Source organism: Terrapene carolina, unplaced genomic scaffold (genome assembly GCF_002925995.2).
Source record: "Terrapene carolina triunguis isolate 2854851 unplaced genomic scaffold, T_m_triunguis-2.0 Scaffold113, whole genome shotgun sequence".
NCBI lineage: Eukaryota > Metazoa > Chordata > Testudines > Emydidae > Terrapene > Terrapene triunguis.
The window spans coordinates 19,026,679-19,044,885 of record NW_020664464.1 but is presented as its reverse complement, the minus strand read 5'-3'; the positions used below and the strand labels follow the sequence as shown (position 1 = coordinate 19,044,885).

Below are 18,207 nucleotides of genomic sequence, written 5' to 3'. Positions count from 1 at the left end.
CTCTGGGTTAATTTATAAGCAAAGGTGATTGTATTAAGTATAAAAAGTAGGATTTAAGTGGTTTCAAGTAATAACAGGCAGAACAAAGTAGTTTCAAATCAAAGCAGTTTGCCTGAAAGGGGACTGTGTAGGAGTCCGCCTGATGAGCCAAAGGTGATTCTGGATGTAAGTAAAACTCAGGAGTTGGTAGTGGCTCAGCAGAGCAACGCTTCTGTGGAGCAAGGTAAAGATGAACTGGTGCTTACAAAGATTCCTGAAGAAAAAAAATTTCAGGGTAGTCTTTGCAAGCAGTTTGCTGCAACTGAAGGGTGTGGAAGTGATTTGATCAAGGAAGTTTCAGTTCCTAACAACCAGAAATTTTCTGTTGTGAATGGATCCACGGACTATCCTTTTGAAAGATCCAGTGTGGATCGCTTTGAGAAGGTGGAATGAAAATTGTTAAGAAAGTTAAACAGTCCTATAACCAAGTGGTTGTGCTTGACCAGTTTGTTGGGAAAACAATGTTGTTGGGACAGAAATGTCTCCATGTAGATTCTGTATATTGAAAAAATTCACCAGGGCAAATTCTGTTCACTATATTTTTCCAAAAAGTTGCATAACAGATGCCAATAGCACAGCAGGGAATCACATACATCACCGCTGGTGCTGCTTGTTTTTGAACATTTCAGACTTCCCAAGTAGCCATCCTGTGTACATCCAGAGCCAGGCCCTTCCCCCCACACACTTTTTTTTTTTTTTTTTTAATATATCCCCTTACAGCTAGATTATGGTCTCTCGTTGCAAGCTCTTATAGGAGGACATAGACATGTTTGTACAATGCCTAGCACAGTGGGATCCCAATCCTGATTGGAGTCTCTAGATGGTACTGCAATAGAAATAATACTGCAGGCACTCACTTCAGACAATGACTAGTGTACCTTTTCATCCTGATGCTGAAGGACACCCTCTAGTCATCGGAGCTTGATACATTTTCTTATGTTAATTTTAGAAACTATCCTCTTCTTGACAAAATATACATTCTAAGGGAGAAAAACCTCCTTGCTGTACATCTTAATAAAGGAGGGGGAAACAAAGCGTACATTGTAAATAATGATTTCCATTAGTTCTTATTGACCTGAAATAGAAACCAGCAGAGACTTCAGTGTGCATGTGCAACAGCAGGTTTCTGCCAATACTAACGTATATTCCCTTCTGTGATATTCACAGTCCTGCACCTTCCTGCAACGATTGTGCTGCCTCTTTAAAGTGAATGGCACATTAGCAAGTGCCTGCTTTTCTGAAATAATAGGCTGTGCAGTGCTTGATACCAGACTTCCTACTGAGCCCATTCAGACACACAACCAGCTATCCATCTTTGTGATACACTTCAATAGTACAGCTACAGTAGACCCTTGCTAAGTAGCACTCACTGGGAAACTCATTGCAGATTCCTGAATTCTGAGAATCAGTAAATGAACAAACCATAAAGTGAAACATTTTGTGATGCAGTATCTTCACTTTTTTCAACAAGTATAGTTAACTTCAAAGCATATTAGTAAAGGCTCAGTAATATAGTTTGTAAAAACAATAATATGAAACTTCACTAGAGCACTCATATTAAATGGTTGCTGAGGAGTAATGTGGAATGGTGGATTCGTGAAATAAGAATTAGTAAGATGCTGTTTTGTCATTTTTGTTTCATGGTTTAAGCACAATAGTGCATATTATCTAAATTCAACTTGTAAATTCCCTCTGCTTGATTTTGATTTCAGCAAATCAGTATTTTCAAGATTATTCTAATCTTCATACTATATTATTTCACAAAATCTGTTTAATTTTTACTCCTTTCAGCTGTAAATGCAGTATCCTTGGGGAAAAATGGAGTTGTGGAACTGATGTTCAAGATCATTGGCCCTTTTAGTAAAAAGAATACTGGCCTTATGAAGTGAGTAAAAGTTTTTAACATACTATATTCAAAAATTTAAGATGCTTTTCAAACTTATTTTTTGATGAAAATATTTTTTAAAATCAAATCTTTCCTAGTATTTGTCAGTTAAATGACAAGGGGAGAACACCTCTTTCCACCCACAACAAACCCAAGATTCTATTAAGGCCTGTCCAGAGCCATGTAGCAAAATCTTAAAATTTGTGTTTATGGTAGTTATTGCCTTTTACCTTTGCACCCCTTCCTCATACATCAGTCACCTGTAAAAAAAAATTTTGTATGGCTTTACCATGTTGTAGATTAAATTTACTAATTTGTTGTTTCTCTTCTTTTTATGTTGACAGGGTTGCTTTAGACACACTTGCTGCATTGCTAAAATCAAGTAAGTGACTACTAGAAACCATTTTTACTAAAATATAAAAACTAGATTAAAATAATATTAAGAGTCTGGCTGAAACCAAGAGAAGCCAGAAAATGTAGAATTTAAGTTGAAATTCATCATTAATATGTTCTGTTCGTTATTGCCACATGTATAATACATAGTAACTCTTTATCCAGTTATGCAGCACAGAGACTACCTCACTTAGGCAGAGACTGACTTGGATCCTGAGAAGTGGAAGAAGCCTTTTTACAGATATTCAACCATGCCCCTCAACAGTAGAGTCTATGACCCTCTTCTCCCAGCCCTGATTGCCATGTGTCAGTGAGGGTGCTGGGGGATGGCACCAATGTAGTCTCCGTCATAGTCAGGCTGTCACTAAATAGGTCTTGGGGTCTAGAGTATGTGTCCTTTTGCTGATAGCTCTAACGTGCAGCTGTAGGTAAGTGACAGGGCCCATCCTTCTCCAATGGCAGCTGAGCCCGAGAGGAGAGTGATGACGACAAAGTCTACCCCCACTGACTCTTCAAGTATGTTATGGGCAGTGGTGCAAGTGGAATCCATTTCTTACTAGTACGGGGGTGGAGGGTATGTGATGTCCTCAAGTGACCCTCCACGTGACTCCTCCCCAGCCCGGGGCCCCCACACTCTCCCTGTCCCCCTCCCCATGATCCCCTCTCCCCCTTACCCTTCGGAACCGCAAGGGTGAAAGGAGCAGAACGTAGGGCCACTGGGTGGCTCCACGCCCGCAGCTCCTCCGACGCGGCTGTACTGCCCCCAGCCCTGTCCTCTGGTGGGGCTGCTGTACAGATGGAGGAGACCCTGTGTGGAAGGTCTGGGGACGGTACAGCTGCGCTGGAGGAGCTGCGGGCATGGGGCTGCTCAGCAGATCCTCTTCCCTCACAAGAACTGTATGCAAGTTATGGTAGTCATAGAACTTCAGTAGATTGGGTAGGCATTAAGGGGTGATCAGGGCTTATGGAGAACACCTTCACGGGTTTGACTGGAAGCTCGTTTGCATAAGGTCTCTGCCCCATTTTGTACTGCGCTTGCTATCCTCACGTTTGATCAGATTAGTACACAACCTGCCTCTGTGACTCTCAGGACTGTGTAGTAGTAAGTAGTTTTTAGGATTCATCCCTAAGAGAATGCCAATGGAAGGAAATATTATCTCAGAATAATGTTGGTCTGCTGCTGTGTAAATGCAAAGTCAAAGCTGAGATTTATGGAGAATTAAGAAGCTGAGATGTGTATTTTCAGTACAGGAGACCTTAAATGATGATATTTGTAGGAAAGATAGGAAGTATGGTAAGAGCTAGGTTATTATATGCTTTAGCAATCTTTAATTTCTTTTCTTTCTTAAGAAACGAATGCCAGGAGAGCGGTAGACAGAGGATATGTCCATGTGCTTTTAACAAGTTATGTAGATTGGCACCGTCATGATAATCGACACAGACACATGCTGATCCGCAAAGGAATTTTACAGTGTATTAAAAGTGTTACAAATATCAAGTTGGGAAGGAAAGCGTTTATTGATGCCAATGGGATGAAAATTCTTTACAACACTTCCCAAGTGAGTTTAATTTCTTTTTTTGCTAAGATTGCACATGAAGATTTTTTTCTGTATGCTATTATGGGTATGCTTTTATAAATGATCTCATGACTCTCAGTAGTTGTCTTGTAGAAAATAAATGCTAACTTCTAAGATCAAAAGTACAAAACAGTTAAATTGCTTTTCACCATTGAATTGTTACAGTGTAAATTGTAAACTACTGTTCCGTGGTAAAAGTGTATTTGGCATTTTTTACATCCGTGTATAACCATATATAAAACACTTGTAAATGTTTAGCTAATCCAAACCTTCATTGGTTAAATGTTTTGACACCCTGCCCCACAAAAGAAATGTTTCTCATGCAACAGAACCTCTAGTACATTGCTCCACTATTATTGGGAAGGGCATTAACAAATTTCCTGTGCTGAATTACAGCTGTCAAGGCTGGTTACAGCACCAGTTATGTGAATTGATAGGGGTTTTTATTGCTTTCCATTTCTAGTTCAATGCTGAAGGTCTCTCTCTGTGTCTTCTGCTTTACATCCTAAGATGCAAAGCAGAAATCACATACTAAGGTAGTGCATCATTGTCAAGGTCCTGTTCTATGTGGTGGTAGGGCTCTGCCCTGCTACAAGAATTAAGTTTAACTTCTGTGCTTGGTCTCATTCTTTGGCTTGGCTAAAGCTGGAGAGATGCAATGTGATGGAAGTGTTTTATACTTCTTGGCAGTAATTTAGGCTACAATTGAGAGACTTTGAGCTCCAAAGAGAATACTCTTCCAAATGATAAAGGTGTAGCAGAGTTGGAGGAGGATCTACAGGTTTCAGTCAAATGGAGTAGGCAAAGATTCTTTTATATATTCCATTTATTCAAGCTGTCTTAAAAACTTAGTATAACTATTTTTATATTAAATTCATGTTGTACTGGAGTTTTTCAGTGGCAATATAATCTAAAATATTCTAGTCTCTTGTATGCTCTTGATGCAATGCTGTATGTTTCTAAAAACAGTTGTGTAGTTTGCATTCCATTGTTTTCATTCTTTCTTTTTTGTAACAGGATTGCCTTGCTGTGAGAACTCTTGATCCTCTAGTCAACACATCAAGTCTTATAATGAGAAAATGTTTTCCTAAAAACCGTCTTCCACTACCAACTATTAAAAGTGTTTTTCATTTCCAACTACCAGTTATCCCTATTAGTGGTCCTGTGGCTCAGCTGTACAGTTTGCCTCCTGAAGGTATGGCCAGTTTGTAATACGTTGGCTTTTGTATATATATTTAACACTTCTCTGCTAGATGGATCAGACTTGCACATGTGTTTGTGATTATCTAGTCCTCTAGAGCTTGGGCTCACCGGGGAGAGTGAATTAATATAGATTCTCCTTCAGCTCAGTGATAGGTCTGTGGTTTTGGAGCGGAGTGTGAAATTCTGTCTCCTGTACTATATAGGTGCAGGTTAGCTGACAACAATTTCGTCTGCACGTGTGTGGCTATGGGCTGAATTTACTTTCTTCCAACTGTCCAAATAGGCACTAATATTGCATTCATTAAGGAACCCATCAACAGAATGAATGCCTAAATGATCTTTTACAAAAAATCTGCAAAATTCCTGCACAAAATCCATTTGAATTTTTAGAGTATTTTCTGTGATCCATAATAGGCCAAATTCACCAATAGTGTAACTGAATACGTAAGCACTGAAGCCACTGGAGTATGCCCACTCGTATCAGTAGTGAATTTAGCCCAGTGTCCCTGAATTGTATCATGCAAACAGTTTAATGTGCTTACCTTAACTTTTTTTCCATTGAAATAAATTAAAAACACTAAGTCTTTTCCTTCATATTACTGGAGCCAGATCCAGTCCAAAATCTAGCAGTGCAAAGTGTCCAGAAAGGCAACTTAAATTCCCCAGCCCTGTTTGGAAGAGGTGGTCGCATGCTGAGCAGAGTAGGCACAGTCCGGAGGAGTTGGTCCAAAGTGTCTTCAGTGCATATGTTGAACATTTTCTATGTGAATATATTTTTTTTAAAAGTGGAAAAACAGTTTAAATGTTCTTATTGGACAGAAATGTAATAGATGGTTCTGCAGTATTGCCAGCTGAGCCTTCTGTTTCTGATACAGCTGGTAATATTTAGCGTTCACATGTTTCACAGAAGTTTAATTTGTGTGGTATTGACAGATTTCAGTTGGTGAGTGAAAAAGTTTTACACATTACATTTTTTTCTGGAATGTACATGTTGTAGAAAACCTACATCTGCCTTACTTATAGAGCATTTTATATTACAGTGGATGACGTAGTAGATGAAAGTGATGACAATGACGACATCGAAACAGAAAGTGAGATTGAAAATGAAAATGAAGATGACAAGGACCACCTCTTTAAGGTTAGTACTAGACCCAATCAAAGGGACCAGATTTATACCATTAATATATTTTTCATTACTTCAAAAGTTCACTTTTGCCATACCCATAACTATATGTTCACGTATTAAGGCAATATCAGTAGTGAGTCCAGCTGGGATTTCCAAAGGGGCGTAATGGAGATGGGCATTGAGATAGTTGCTGAAAGTCCATTGAAAATGAATGGAAGTTGGGTGTCTTCTTCCCTTATGTCCTCTGGGGGGAGGGGAAAAATCTTCTATAGTTAAGATTCACGATTCCTACCTAGGGTAGGTCTAAAATATCTGTTTCACACATCAGTAATTTAATATATCCAGATGTTGGCTCACTGACTCTTCAGAGGGCAATTGAATTTACATGCAGTTTATAGCAGAAACATTTAAAATGTTCCCTCTGAAGTATTGCTCTGCCATCTGCACTTTTTGCATTCCTCCCTAAACAACCACAATCCCCACGAACTGTACATATGCATGCACATACTTTCAGAGAGTAACTTTGGCCCTGGGCCACATTTGACCTTTTTCAAATTAAACATGCATGCTTTTTGTCGGAGTGAAGTTTCCCGCCTTCCACTATCAAGCCCCACTTTTCCCACCTCCACGTGACCCTCCTTTAGGATTTCCCCCATACCTCTTATGCAATCCTGCTGCACTGTCATCTCATCCAGAGCCCTTTCTCTTGCAGCCCCTCTGCCTAACATCCATAAAATGGATACTGATAAACAGATTATCAGTGTTTAAAAGCCAAATGTTGTAGGAAGGTGAAGTTGTGGTAAGGTGCAGGGGTGTTATGGAATGGAAAGAGGGAACAGTAGGAGTGAAGCATGAGGGAAGTCTGGGCTACATTAGGTTGCAATGGGGCAATACAGCGGGACATGCAGGAGAAATGCAATTCTTCAGGGCCAGTACAAGAAGTGGGATGGTGGAGAGGGAAGAGCATGTTGAGGTATCAGGGCTCTGCATGAGTCGTTATACAGGGTACAATATGCATCAATACTGATAGTGTCCGTGTGAATAATTACCAGAGTTGAAACATGCTTATTAAAGCTGGGAAATGTGTACATCAAAACCTTACTTAACTTTGAGATAAGTGGTGGTGGGGTTTTTTTGTTTTTTTTTTTTTAAGAGTAGGCCATAAGCCAAACTAATGCAAGTTGTTAAAGCAAGGGAGTAAGCAGTTAAATGATTTTATATCCCATCTGCACTCAACTCATTAGTTCCCCCATCACAATCTCTATCCCAATCCGCAGCCCGCATAACTTTGTACTCATCTTGGATGATTTCATCTGAGAAATATATTACACAGGGATGTTTTACGAGATCTGTGGATAATACAGTTGCATACAGGCAGGAAAATTTGTGACATGTGGTGATATGTCCAAGGTTTTCTGCAGACAAATCAGATTGGTATGCTAGTGTCTGGCTTATGTAAAGTATTAGTGCTTAATATATAACTGTTTTTAGATTGAAGCTCTTTTTTGTAATTTAGCTGAGAAGTTCATTTATAATACTTGTGTAGTTAACTTTTTCTGTTGCTCTTGCAGAACGACGATATAGAGACTGATATTAATAAACTGAAACCAAGGCAAGAATTGGGACGACCCGTAGAAGAACTAAAAATGTATGAACAATTTTTCCCAGAACTTTCAGATAACTTCAAGGTAAAGCATGTTAGATTTAATGAATTGTTGTTCTGCATATCTTGAATGCTCTGTTTTTAACTGTTCATAACTCTGTTAACTTCCAAGCTCTCCTTTTCAAACTTGATCATAGTCATCAATGGGGTACGTCTTGCTTGCATGCCAAACAGCTAAGTTCAGCTGTTTAAAGTTATTGTGTGGGAATAATGTTTTTAGCAAGCATAACTACCCCATGTCTGCATTTGTAATTTAAAAAAAGGCTCATGGTGTCTTAGTCACACTTGGATTGGAGATAGGGGAGAAAAGTGTGTGTGGGGGCGGGATGGAGTCCACATATAGAATGCTATGAGCATGTGAAACCAGGGTATACTTGGTAATGAATCTGTATTTTACCGTAGATTATATTTTAATTCTTTTAAATAACAATGAATGCTGGCTTTTAGTGCTAGGATGATGATTGCTGTGCTAAAAGGGCAATGGTCACAAGACCCCCTATTGACTTTAGGCTCCAAGTAATCAATTGATTTAGCAGGTAGTATTAGCGGGTGTTCATGACATTAAATGAAAGTGACTTTAACATGTTCGTAAACTGTAGAGCTCTTCTGAAGCATAATTGTAAAAATGGTGGTATGGGATTCCATGTTTGTCTCAATAACTTCCAGAACAAACTTACTTGGTTTACAAATAAAAATGTAATTTTCTTACTTCTTGCCCTTTGAAATCAACTTGACTTGGAGCACAGGTTGAATTTTGCCCCTCTCTTGTTCAACACCACATATAATTATTAATAATAAAAATCTGTAGGCCAAACTGGATGCCATATTTAACTCTATAGTTTCAAAGTTGTCTTTTGTGTCACCTTTCACATCGCCTCTGTAAACCCATCACCTCCAGTGGTTTTGCACAGATGTAACTAATTTGAAATATTAGTAAACAATCCGTTTGATACACATGAAAGAATAGGATACAGGTCACTCTCTCCTTGCTATGGTAGCTGTGCTAATAAGAGAAAACAGTAAAAACTGTTTTTGGCACAATTGTAAAGAGGGCTCTGAAATAACAGAAGATCTGTTACGTAAGAGAGTGTCCCTTTTTTTTTTTTTTGTATGATCGCTTTTCAGAATAGAACAGTACTTCAAGCATCTCATTTGTGTGTAATTTTGTGATGCGCAACAACTTTTATTATTGTAGTATCAGCTATTTGTATAATCAGCAATAAATTTTTATTTGTAAACTAATCAAAGTTGATATGGAATAATTGAAGCAATGGTTTGTCAACTCTAGACTACCATTTTAAGTCATTTTTAACCGTGTACCTGCATCTTAATTATGTTACTGAGCTAGTCTCTAATGATAATCACTTTTTCAGCTTACCTAGTGACACTAGCAATATAAGAATTTTGTTTTAAGATTATAAATCAGTGTCTATCTTGCTGTAACTAATCAGAAAAAATATTTACTGTGTTATAAAAAATAAAATAGTAACTTTGATATTTCTAAACTGGTATAAAGTTGTTCTGTTGAAAATATAAAATCAACACTGAAAGTTTGCAGATGACACACAAATTGGGGGTGTGGTAAATATTGAAGAGGACAGGTCACAGATACAGAGCAATCTGGATTGTTTGGCAAGCTGCATGGAAGCAAACAATATGTGTTTTAAAATGGCCAAATGTAAGGAACAAAGAATATAGGCCTTACTTACAGGATGGGAAACTGTAAGCTGGGAATCACTCACTCTGAAAAAGACTTGGGAGTCATAGTGGATAATCAGCTGAACATGAGCTCCCAGTGCGGTGCTGTGGCCCAAAGGGCTAGTGTGATCCTTAGATGCATGGACAGTAGAAGTAGAGAGGTTATATTATCTTTTAATATAGCACTGGTGCAACCACTGCTAGAATACTATCTCCAGTTCAGGTGCTCACAATTCAAGAAGGATGTTGATAAATTGGAGAGGGCTCAGAGAAGAGCTACGAGAATGATGAAGGATTTGGAAAATGTGATAGATTCAAGAAGCTCAATCTATTCAGTTTAACAAAGAAGTTAAGGGATGACTTGATCAGCCTCAGGGATAGCTCAGTGGGAGGAGGGATCGCTCAGCGGTTTGAGCATTGGCCTGCTAAACCCAGGGTTGTGAGCTCAATCCTTGAGGGGGCCATTTAGGGAACTGGGGTTGGACTAGATGATCTCCTGAGGTCCCTTCCAACCCTGATATTCTATGATTCTATGAATACCTACATAGAGGACAAATACTTGATAATGGGATCTTCAGTCTAGCAGACAAAGGTATAACAAGATCTCATGGTTGGAAGTTGAAGCTAAACAATTTCAGACTGGAAATAGGGTGTACGTGTTTACTAGGAACTGTTCCAATTAATCATTTGGAACAAGTATCCAAGAGTTGTGGTGGATTCTCTGTCACTGGCAACTTCTTCTAAATCAAGATTGGATTTTTTTTCTACAAGAATATGCTCCAGTTCCCCAAAACAAGTCCTTTTTGAAGTTCTATGGCCTGTGTTATATAGGAGGTCAGACTTGATCATCACAGTGCTCCCTTCAGGCCTTGGAAGCTATGAATAGCACAGCACTTTCCCACTGTTTGCATGCACATATCTGATGACATGAAAGACTTATGTTTGAAACAGTAAATACCTTACTGCAGAAAGATGAATTCTCATAGCTACTTTTTGTCTGACTTCTTATGGCAAAAGTACTACTTGGGGTTTTGAGGAAGGTGTACAAACAGTTTCCCTGGGGACTTTGACTGACTGTTGGCTTGGCAGGCAGGAGACCTGTGTTCTTCCTGGCTCTGCTGTTGGCTTGCTCTGTGACCTTGGGCAAATTACTTGATCTCTTTGCCTCATTGTCCCCAGCTTTAAAATAGAGATAATGATGATTACGCACCTTTTGTAAAGCATTTGGTGATCTAAAGATGAAAAGCATCATATAAGAGCTAACTATTATTATCCTTTAGACTTCATACAGCAGGACACTGCTAAATCTGCATGAGGGAAGGGACTAGGAAACAATCAAAACTTGAGGGAAAAGCATTTTATTTCTTGTTTAAATATCTGAATGTTGGAAAAACTGGAAAGCAAATGGGTAAAAATTGATCAAGTGGAAAGTTTTTGTTTTAATGAGAGGACAAAGATGTTGTTGATGAACCTTTCTAGTCCTTATGTCAGCAATATTATATATGCTATGTGATTAAATGCTGCACAACTTTTTAATTTCATGGCACAATTTAAAAAAAATTACTTGAAAGTTTTGTGATGTCACTGAAGAATTGCCTCATTTAGGTGGTGGCATTTTTCATTTGTAAAAGGTTAACTTTTACAACGTTTCTGTAGCTTAACAGGCAAACTTTTTAGGATTATGTTTATCCTGAATACCTTATTCCAAAATATACTTGTTTTATTACCACTAAAAATCATGGAAAAGAAAAGTGTCCTTTTATAAGCAAATACAAACAAACTTTTAAAATGTGAAAAATTGTTTCCTAATCATGTTCTTTCTTTGTAAAGGACTATGACTTAGTCTCCAAGGAACCAAAGCCTTTTGCATCTGATGCAAATCTAGGTGGACCTATTGTTGTTCCTACGGCAGGAGAGGAGCAGTCTGTAGAAGCAAATCACTCAGTCAAGGGAATTACTGTGAAAGAGAGCAATCACTTGCAAGCAGAGGAGTGTAATAGAAGGCCAGCCTTTTTGGATCTGCCAAAGAAAGATCGCAAGAAAGACAATAGCTTACAGCAGCAAAGCGATCAAAAGAAACTGCTTTCGTCATGTCAGTGCCTAAGCTATGAAATAGTGAAAGGCTTGGACAGGATCACTTTGCAGAATACTTCAAAAAATGAACAGTATTACAAAACAGGGTGCGTAATGAAGAAAGAAAGCAAAACTAGCCTTACCTCACTCACTTGTAATAAACCTTGCCAGCATGTTTCATCTTGCGGAAGTGTTCTGTTTGAGGGACGATCTGTCCAGCTGGGAAAGCTGTGCTTCACGGGTGTTGATACCGAGGAAGAGGATGATTCCAGCTCGCATTCGTCAGGGGAGCAAGTGATGCTTGAGGTGCCTGATATATTGCCACTCCATGACCCTGATCTTTATATTGAGATTGTGAAAAACACAAAGTCTGTCCCTGAATATTCAGAAGTGGCTTACCCAGATTACTTTGGTCACATTCCACCTCCATTTAAGGAGCCTATCTTAGAAAGACCTTATGGTGTGCAGAGGTGAGTTGACATATTTCTTTGAAAGAGCAATTGTTGCAAGAATAGTACAAATGAGAAATTCATGTTTAATGTATAAAATTATCATCTTTGTTTATAGTCTTGTCTCTAAAACATTAAAAAAAAAATTATTCTGAAGGCAAGTGACAAGCTGGTACAAACTAGTAAATAAAGTATTGAAGTTCTATTGTGAAAGAAGTTTTTGGTGTAACTTTCTGTAATTAAAGCTATTTGAATGTTAAGCTACCAAAAAAGGTTTTCTGAAATGAGAAATACTGCCTTTGAAACTTAATGTGAAAATAAGCTGAAGGTGCAAGCAGTAAACGTTAAATTTCTAAAATTAAGCAGTGAATTATAAAATATTAACATTCGTGGATTTCAGCCTGGGGTTAGGGAATGTGTTATCAACCAGAAGAATTTAGAGCTTGCAAAAAAAAAGCAGTGAACTTGCATAGTGTCAATTCTTTTGACACTTCTTCTTTCTTCCTTCTGCCAGAAAGAAGAGTTTAGCTCCCAATTACATAAATCAGTGTACATGTGAATGGTCAGTTTCACCATCCCCTTTTATACTCCTTGACTAATCTTTCAGTACCTCAGGCATCTTATACTCTCCTCAGAATACTACTGGGTAATCTTATGCTTAGAGAAATCTTTACATTACATTAAAGATAAATTTGGCATCTCTGTTCCAGTACTTATTTTATTTTGGTGCCTTAACCAATTAACACATAACTTTCCCTTTTAACAGGTGAATGTATATTTGCATTTATGCCTAGGGCTGGTTTGTGTAAACCTGAGTTTAGTCTGAGAATTTTCTTTATTTTACTTTAAGGTACTGGAATTGGGGTGAGGGATATATTTTTACAGTCTGAAAGTTCTTAAAGTACATTCATGCTTGTCCTGTGGAACCAACTGGAATTTCATTTGAATCCTTCTGAACTTCATTCAGAAACCATACTGCCTTCATTTTATAAGGCACAGCATCCTAAAAGTTCAGTGGGTGCAGATAACTCAGTTGATCACATTACCACAATGGGATGGATTTATTGTAGGAAAACATTAAAAGTGAACTTGGTTTCTCCAGGAATTCAAGCTTTACAAAAACAAATTGAAAATGAGTATGGTTAAAGGCTAGGGCAAAATTTACAAAACTGCCATAGTGACTTAGGAGCTTCAGTCTACTGATTTTCTGTGGGGAATTAAGTACTTTTGAAAATTTTACTCCTAGTATAAAGTAAATCTCCAGGGGAAACTACCTGTTTCCAGGGTTTTGTAGTAAAGACATTACTGTAGGATAGGAGATGGGATTGCTGGGGGAGAGGAAGTGGCTTTGTGAGGCAGTTGGAAGTTTGGGGAAGAAACTCATGTCACTGTCTGTGTGTTCAGGACCCAAAACTGGAATTCCAAGAGCAGAGTAGGCTAAAACTCTATTCTCTCTACTCAATACAAAGGGATTACACTGGGATTGTGTGCTTTGGTGAGTCTCTCTCCCTCCCCCTTCTCTCTTTTTCTCTCTCTCACACACTCACACCAGACTAAGGGCTTGTCTACACTGCAACGTTGTCGACAAAACTTGTGTCTTTCATGGGTACTTAAAAAAGCCGCCCCGCGAAAGACAAAAGTTTTGCTGGCGCAAGTGGCAGTGTGAACGTGGCTTTGTTGGCAGAAGCGCTCTCCTGCCAACAAAGCTAATGCCACTCGCGGGGCTAGAAGTATTTTGTCGGCAAAAGTGCTGACAAAATACCGACAGAGCGTTCACACATGCTGACTTTTAGTGGGGTTGGGTATATAAATAGCTCTCTTCCCAAAGTTCTAAATTCTTTTGCTTGATAACTTCTAAATAATCTCGTGCCTGAGACCAAAATCCAAGAGTGTGAATCTATTATAATTGCTGCTGTTAAAAAACAAGAATTGCAGATAAGTAATCTTTTTTGCTTTTCCAGTTTTCCCTTTGTTTTTAAACATAAATGTCTTCAGCTAGCTTTTTTCCTGCCCCATAACTATTAGCTGGTTAAAAATGTCCAGTATCTTATTACCTTTATTTTTTTCTGCAGTTTTTCTCTTTTGTATGTTTTTCCGAATTAATTTCCATTTCCATTATCATTTTAATTTATGTCTCTTGTCACTGAGGTATCTGAGTACCTCACATCATTAATGGATTTTATTCTGACAACACCCTGCTGAGGTAGGGAAATTGTTCCCCATCTGTAAAATAGGGATAATGAGGCATAGGGTAGATAAAGTGACTTGCCCAGGTCATCTAGGAAGTCTGTGGTTGAGTCAGGAATTGAAGCCAGGTCCCAGTGGCCTATCTTCTAGACCATCTTTCCTGCTACCCTGGTAACTTGTTGGGCTTGTGATTTCTTTTAAGATTGGTTACTCTTGTGGCTAGACTGTCCTGGCTTAACAAGAAATGGCCTTTCCTCTCCCCAGCAACATTTACTTCAAGTGCAGATAATTGCCAGCCTGAGCCCACTTTCAGACTGCACTACAGTGCCCTACAGGGTTGATTGGCTTCCTTCTATTTTATTGCAGCTGCTGTGCATGTTTTCCCACACAGTTCTACCAATATACACGCTAGCTTTTCCAGTCCAGGGCCTCCTTTGAACAGATACTGCCAATTATGCAGTGGTTTTGTAATATGGATAAAATGTCCACCAGGCATTTGTCTGAGACCACCAAACTCATTCTCATTTGCGACCCATTTAGTAGATGAACCTAGCTCTCCAGAGGTGAAAGACTAATGTACTAACCCATTCACTCCACTGCCTAGCCCAGGGGTTCTCTCAACAAATTTTTTGGTGGCCTCAGAGTGCAGCCACCAACTCACTGATGGCCGTACTGACACTTTTTCCTAAAATACTTAATTAACTTTAGGAAAAACAACTAAATATGCACAGATACACACAAATCATTGTAATGTATATTTGTAGGATTTTTTTTGGCAGAGTCAGTAATAAAAATAATGCTGCCTCCCCCTTCGGGAGTGATATTTGTAAATATCACAGCACACTTAGTGGGTACCTGGGAGGCTATGAAAAGAGATACTTGTATGTTTGTTAATATCACTTTTTTCCCTGAAGGGGTGGGGAGCAAAAGGGGAGGCAGCAAGGGCCAGAGGCGAAGGTGGGATGAATGCGGGGCTGGGGGAGGCGGTGGGGGCCCGGGGCAATGGGGGGTTGGATGCGGAGCAGTGGGAGGCAGCGGGGCCAGGGGTGATGAGGATGGGTGATGAATCCCACTGTTACGTGGCCAGAGCCAGGGATCGGACCCAGCTGCCACATGGCTGGAGCTGTGGGTCAGCGCCCAGGGCCAGTACCTGCCGCCACATGTCCAGAACCCGGAGCTGGGTACCAGAGCCTGGGGCTGCGTGGCTTGAGCCAGGAGCCAGCGCTTGCTGCTGCATGGCCGGAGCTAGGGGTCAGCGCCATGAATCGGCACCTGGGGCTAGTTCCCGCCACCACGTGACCAGAGCCCGGGAACAGAGCTGTGGGTTGGCGCCTGCTGCCATGCAGCTGGGGCAGGGTCCGTGCAGCTGGAGCCTGGGGCCACCGCATGGCTGGAACTGGGGGCCAGCACCTGACACACAGCTGGAGACAGGTCTTGGAGGCTGAAGCCCTGCAGCTGGAGGCCAGGGCTGTGTGGCCGGAGCCAGGTGTGTGTGTATCCATACCCACTGCCCTGCGGTCGGAGCCTGGGGCTGCACGGCTAGGCTCCTGAAGTCCTACCGCTGGAGCCTGCGGCCCAAACCCCCTCCCCCAAGGTGGGTCAAGAACTCAACTTGCTCCTGCAGCGTTGTGCCCCACCTCTCTCCAAAGGCAGTGCAAGGTGGCACATCCAGGAGCAACAAGGAGGGAGTGGGAGGGGCCGATGCTTCTCTCCGCTCCCCCCCCCCGCCCCCAATCATTGCCCAGGAGGCTGTCATGGCCGCATGAAAAGCCCCTGGTGGCTGCATGCGGCCACTATGGCCGCATTTGAGAAACATTGGCCTAGCTCTTAAAATCTCTTATAATTTTAGTTACAGAAGGACTTGTATAAATTACTCTTATAACTGAATCATTTTCAAAGGTTACAGATTTAAGCACTAATATCAAATAATATAGCTAATCACATACTCTGAGCTTCTTCTATAATTATAAGAACAAATTATTTCATAAAAGTTAAATCCTAATGGGTTTTGTACATGCAGATTCAACCCCTGCACATGCAAGTGTTAGAATTGGTCAGCTGTGTATGCAGGTGCTTACATACCACAAGTGCACACATGGGGATGACATGGAGGCCTCACTGAAAATCAGGCCCTGCATGTTGTGTTATAGCTTTGATTGACAAACAGATTGTTATGTACCATTTCTAACTGCTGTTCTAAAATGTATTTTAAGTGAGGACTCTCTTCTTACTACAGGACAAAAATATCCCAAGATATTGAAAGACTGATTCATCAGAATGATATTATAGACAGAGTCATGTATGACCTTGATAATCCCAGGTAGGCTATATTTGTGGTAAAACAATCTTCAATTTGATGATTGCCAATTTTGTTTTCTTCAAGGAAACTATTCTGGCTTAAGATAAAGATGAAGTCTGTGGTAAAGCCTGTAGTCCTAATCAGGGCAATGCTGTACCTTTTTTGCTGTAATCCTGAATGTATTATTCTAGATAGCTTTCCAATCAAAAATCTGAATTAACAAATGAGTTCCAAAGATCCATTTCACTTATTTAAAATGGTCTTTTTCCCCTTTCTTTTAAAGTTATTCAGTGCCAGAAGAGGGGGAGATTTTGAAGTTCAACTCCAAATTTGAGTCTGGAAATCTGCGCAAAGTTATTCAAATTAGAAAGTAAGATATCTTTCATTTTCTTATTTTGCATATGTACTGCGAATTTCTTATTTTAAGAAGACTTATTTCTCTTTGTTAATCTTCAGAAACGAGTATGATCTCATTCTGAACTCAGATATAAACAGCAATCACTATCACCAATGGTTTTATTTTGAAGTCAGTGGAATGCGGCCAGGCATTGGTTACCGGTTTAACATCATCAACTGTGAAAAGTCGAACAGTCAGTTTAATTATGGTAAGACTTCTTTTCAAAAGGGATGGAAAATTAGCATGTAGGGAGACCTACTGGACTAGCCAGAACAGGATACTTTCCCCCCCACTGGGATCACTGGATTATTCATCTCTTTTTATTACAAATCAAACTCCTAATATTTCATGTGACGATGTCATTAGAAAACTAAAATAAGTGATTAAAAGAATCCGTGTGTGCATGTGTTTAAAATTATTTTTCAAATGGAAAACCGAGGAAGTATTATTTTTTTGAGTAAAGCTGAAGTATAAGAATGCTGTTCCAGGTTCCTACTAAAATTGTGGTGAGGCTATTATCATAAGGTGCTGGAAAAGACAAGCTGAGTTCTACATGGATGCCAAGAGGATGAAAACTGGGAGCCATTAAAGACCCTCCCTGAAAGTTTGTGCATGTTTTAGTAAATGAAAATAAGTGCAAACAATGTCAAACAACTTTGTCTCCTGGATTTTGGGGATTTACGTGTGAGGGAAAATGTCATGTTGCTGAGAAATTAAATGTAATCAGTAAGTCCATGTAGGAGACCAGAATGAGCTATAGGTTTAAGTGGAAACAACTCAAGTTCTCTTTTCAAAATTGTTTATTTACATCCCCACTTTGGAAATGTTCATACATAGATATGTGATATCTGAAATTTCTAGCCAGTAGTGTCTGTTGAGGTTGGATGGACACTCTTCCAAACTACATGCTGACATCCAAGTGTGTTTTTAAAAAAAAAAAAAAAGAGCATGGTCCCCACTACTGTTCTTTTCTTCCATCCACCAAAGGATCAGTGGCCTTAGACCACTTCCTTCATCCTGGTTAGTTTAGTTTTTTTTAAAAGTTGTTTTTTCACCATTGTCATTGTGGGCATCCAGGGCTAGTTTTTCAGCCTTGCTGTGCCTCTGTACCAGTAGTTGGGTCTGCAAACCTCTGTGGCACTATTAAGGCAGACTTCAGGTGCTGTGGTTCTTGTGATGCCGCAGTGTTGGTCACAGACAGCTGTGTTCAATGCCTTC

General features: G+C 39.7%; 1 protein-coding gene across 4 annotated transcripts in view; it reads left to right on the top strand.

The window, feature by feature from the left end:
- AGTPBP1 (ATP/GTP binding protein 1) overlaps nt 1-18,207 on the top strand; it is a 128,224-nt gene that overhangs the window by 52,643 nt on the left and 57,374 nt on the right. For all 4 annotated transcript variants that reach the window (XM_026652394.2, XM_026652392.2, XM_029911709.1 and 1 more), the window contains 10 exons: nt 1,831-1,924; nt 2,269-2,306; nt 3,668-3,876; nt 4,912-5,089; nt 6,138-6,235; nt 7,795-7,911; nt 11,415-12,127; nt 16,530-16,613; nt 16,876-16,962; nt 17,049-17,197. In XM_026652394.2, coding sequence (XP_026508179.1) covers nt 1,831-1,924; nt 2,269-2,306; nt 3,668-3,876; nt 4,912-5,089; nt 6,138-6,235; nt 7,795-7,911; nt 11,415-12,127; nt 16,530-16,613; nt 16,876-16,962; nt 17,049-17,197 — 1,767 coding nt within the window. The remainder of the gene's footprint in view (nt 1-1,830; nt 1,925-2,268; nt 2,307-3,667; nt 3,877-4,911; nt 5,090-6,137; nt 6,236-7,794; nt 7,912-11,414; nt 12,128-16,529; nt 16,614-16,875; nt 16,963-17,048; nt 17,198-18,207) is intronic.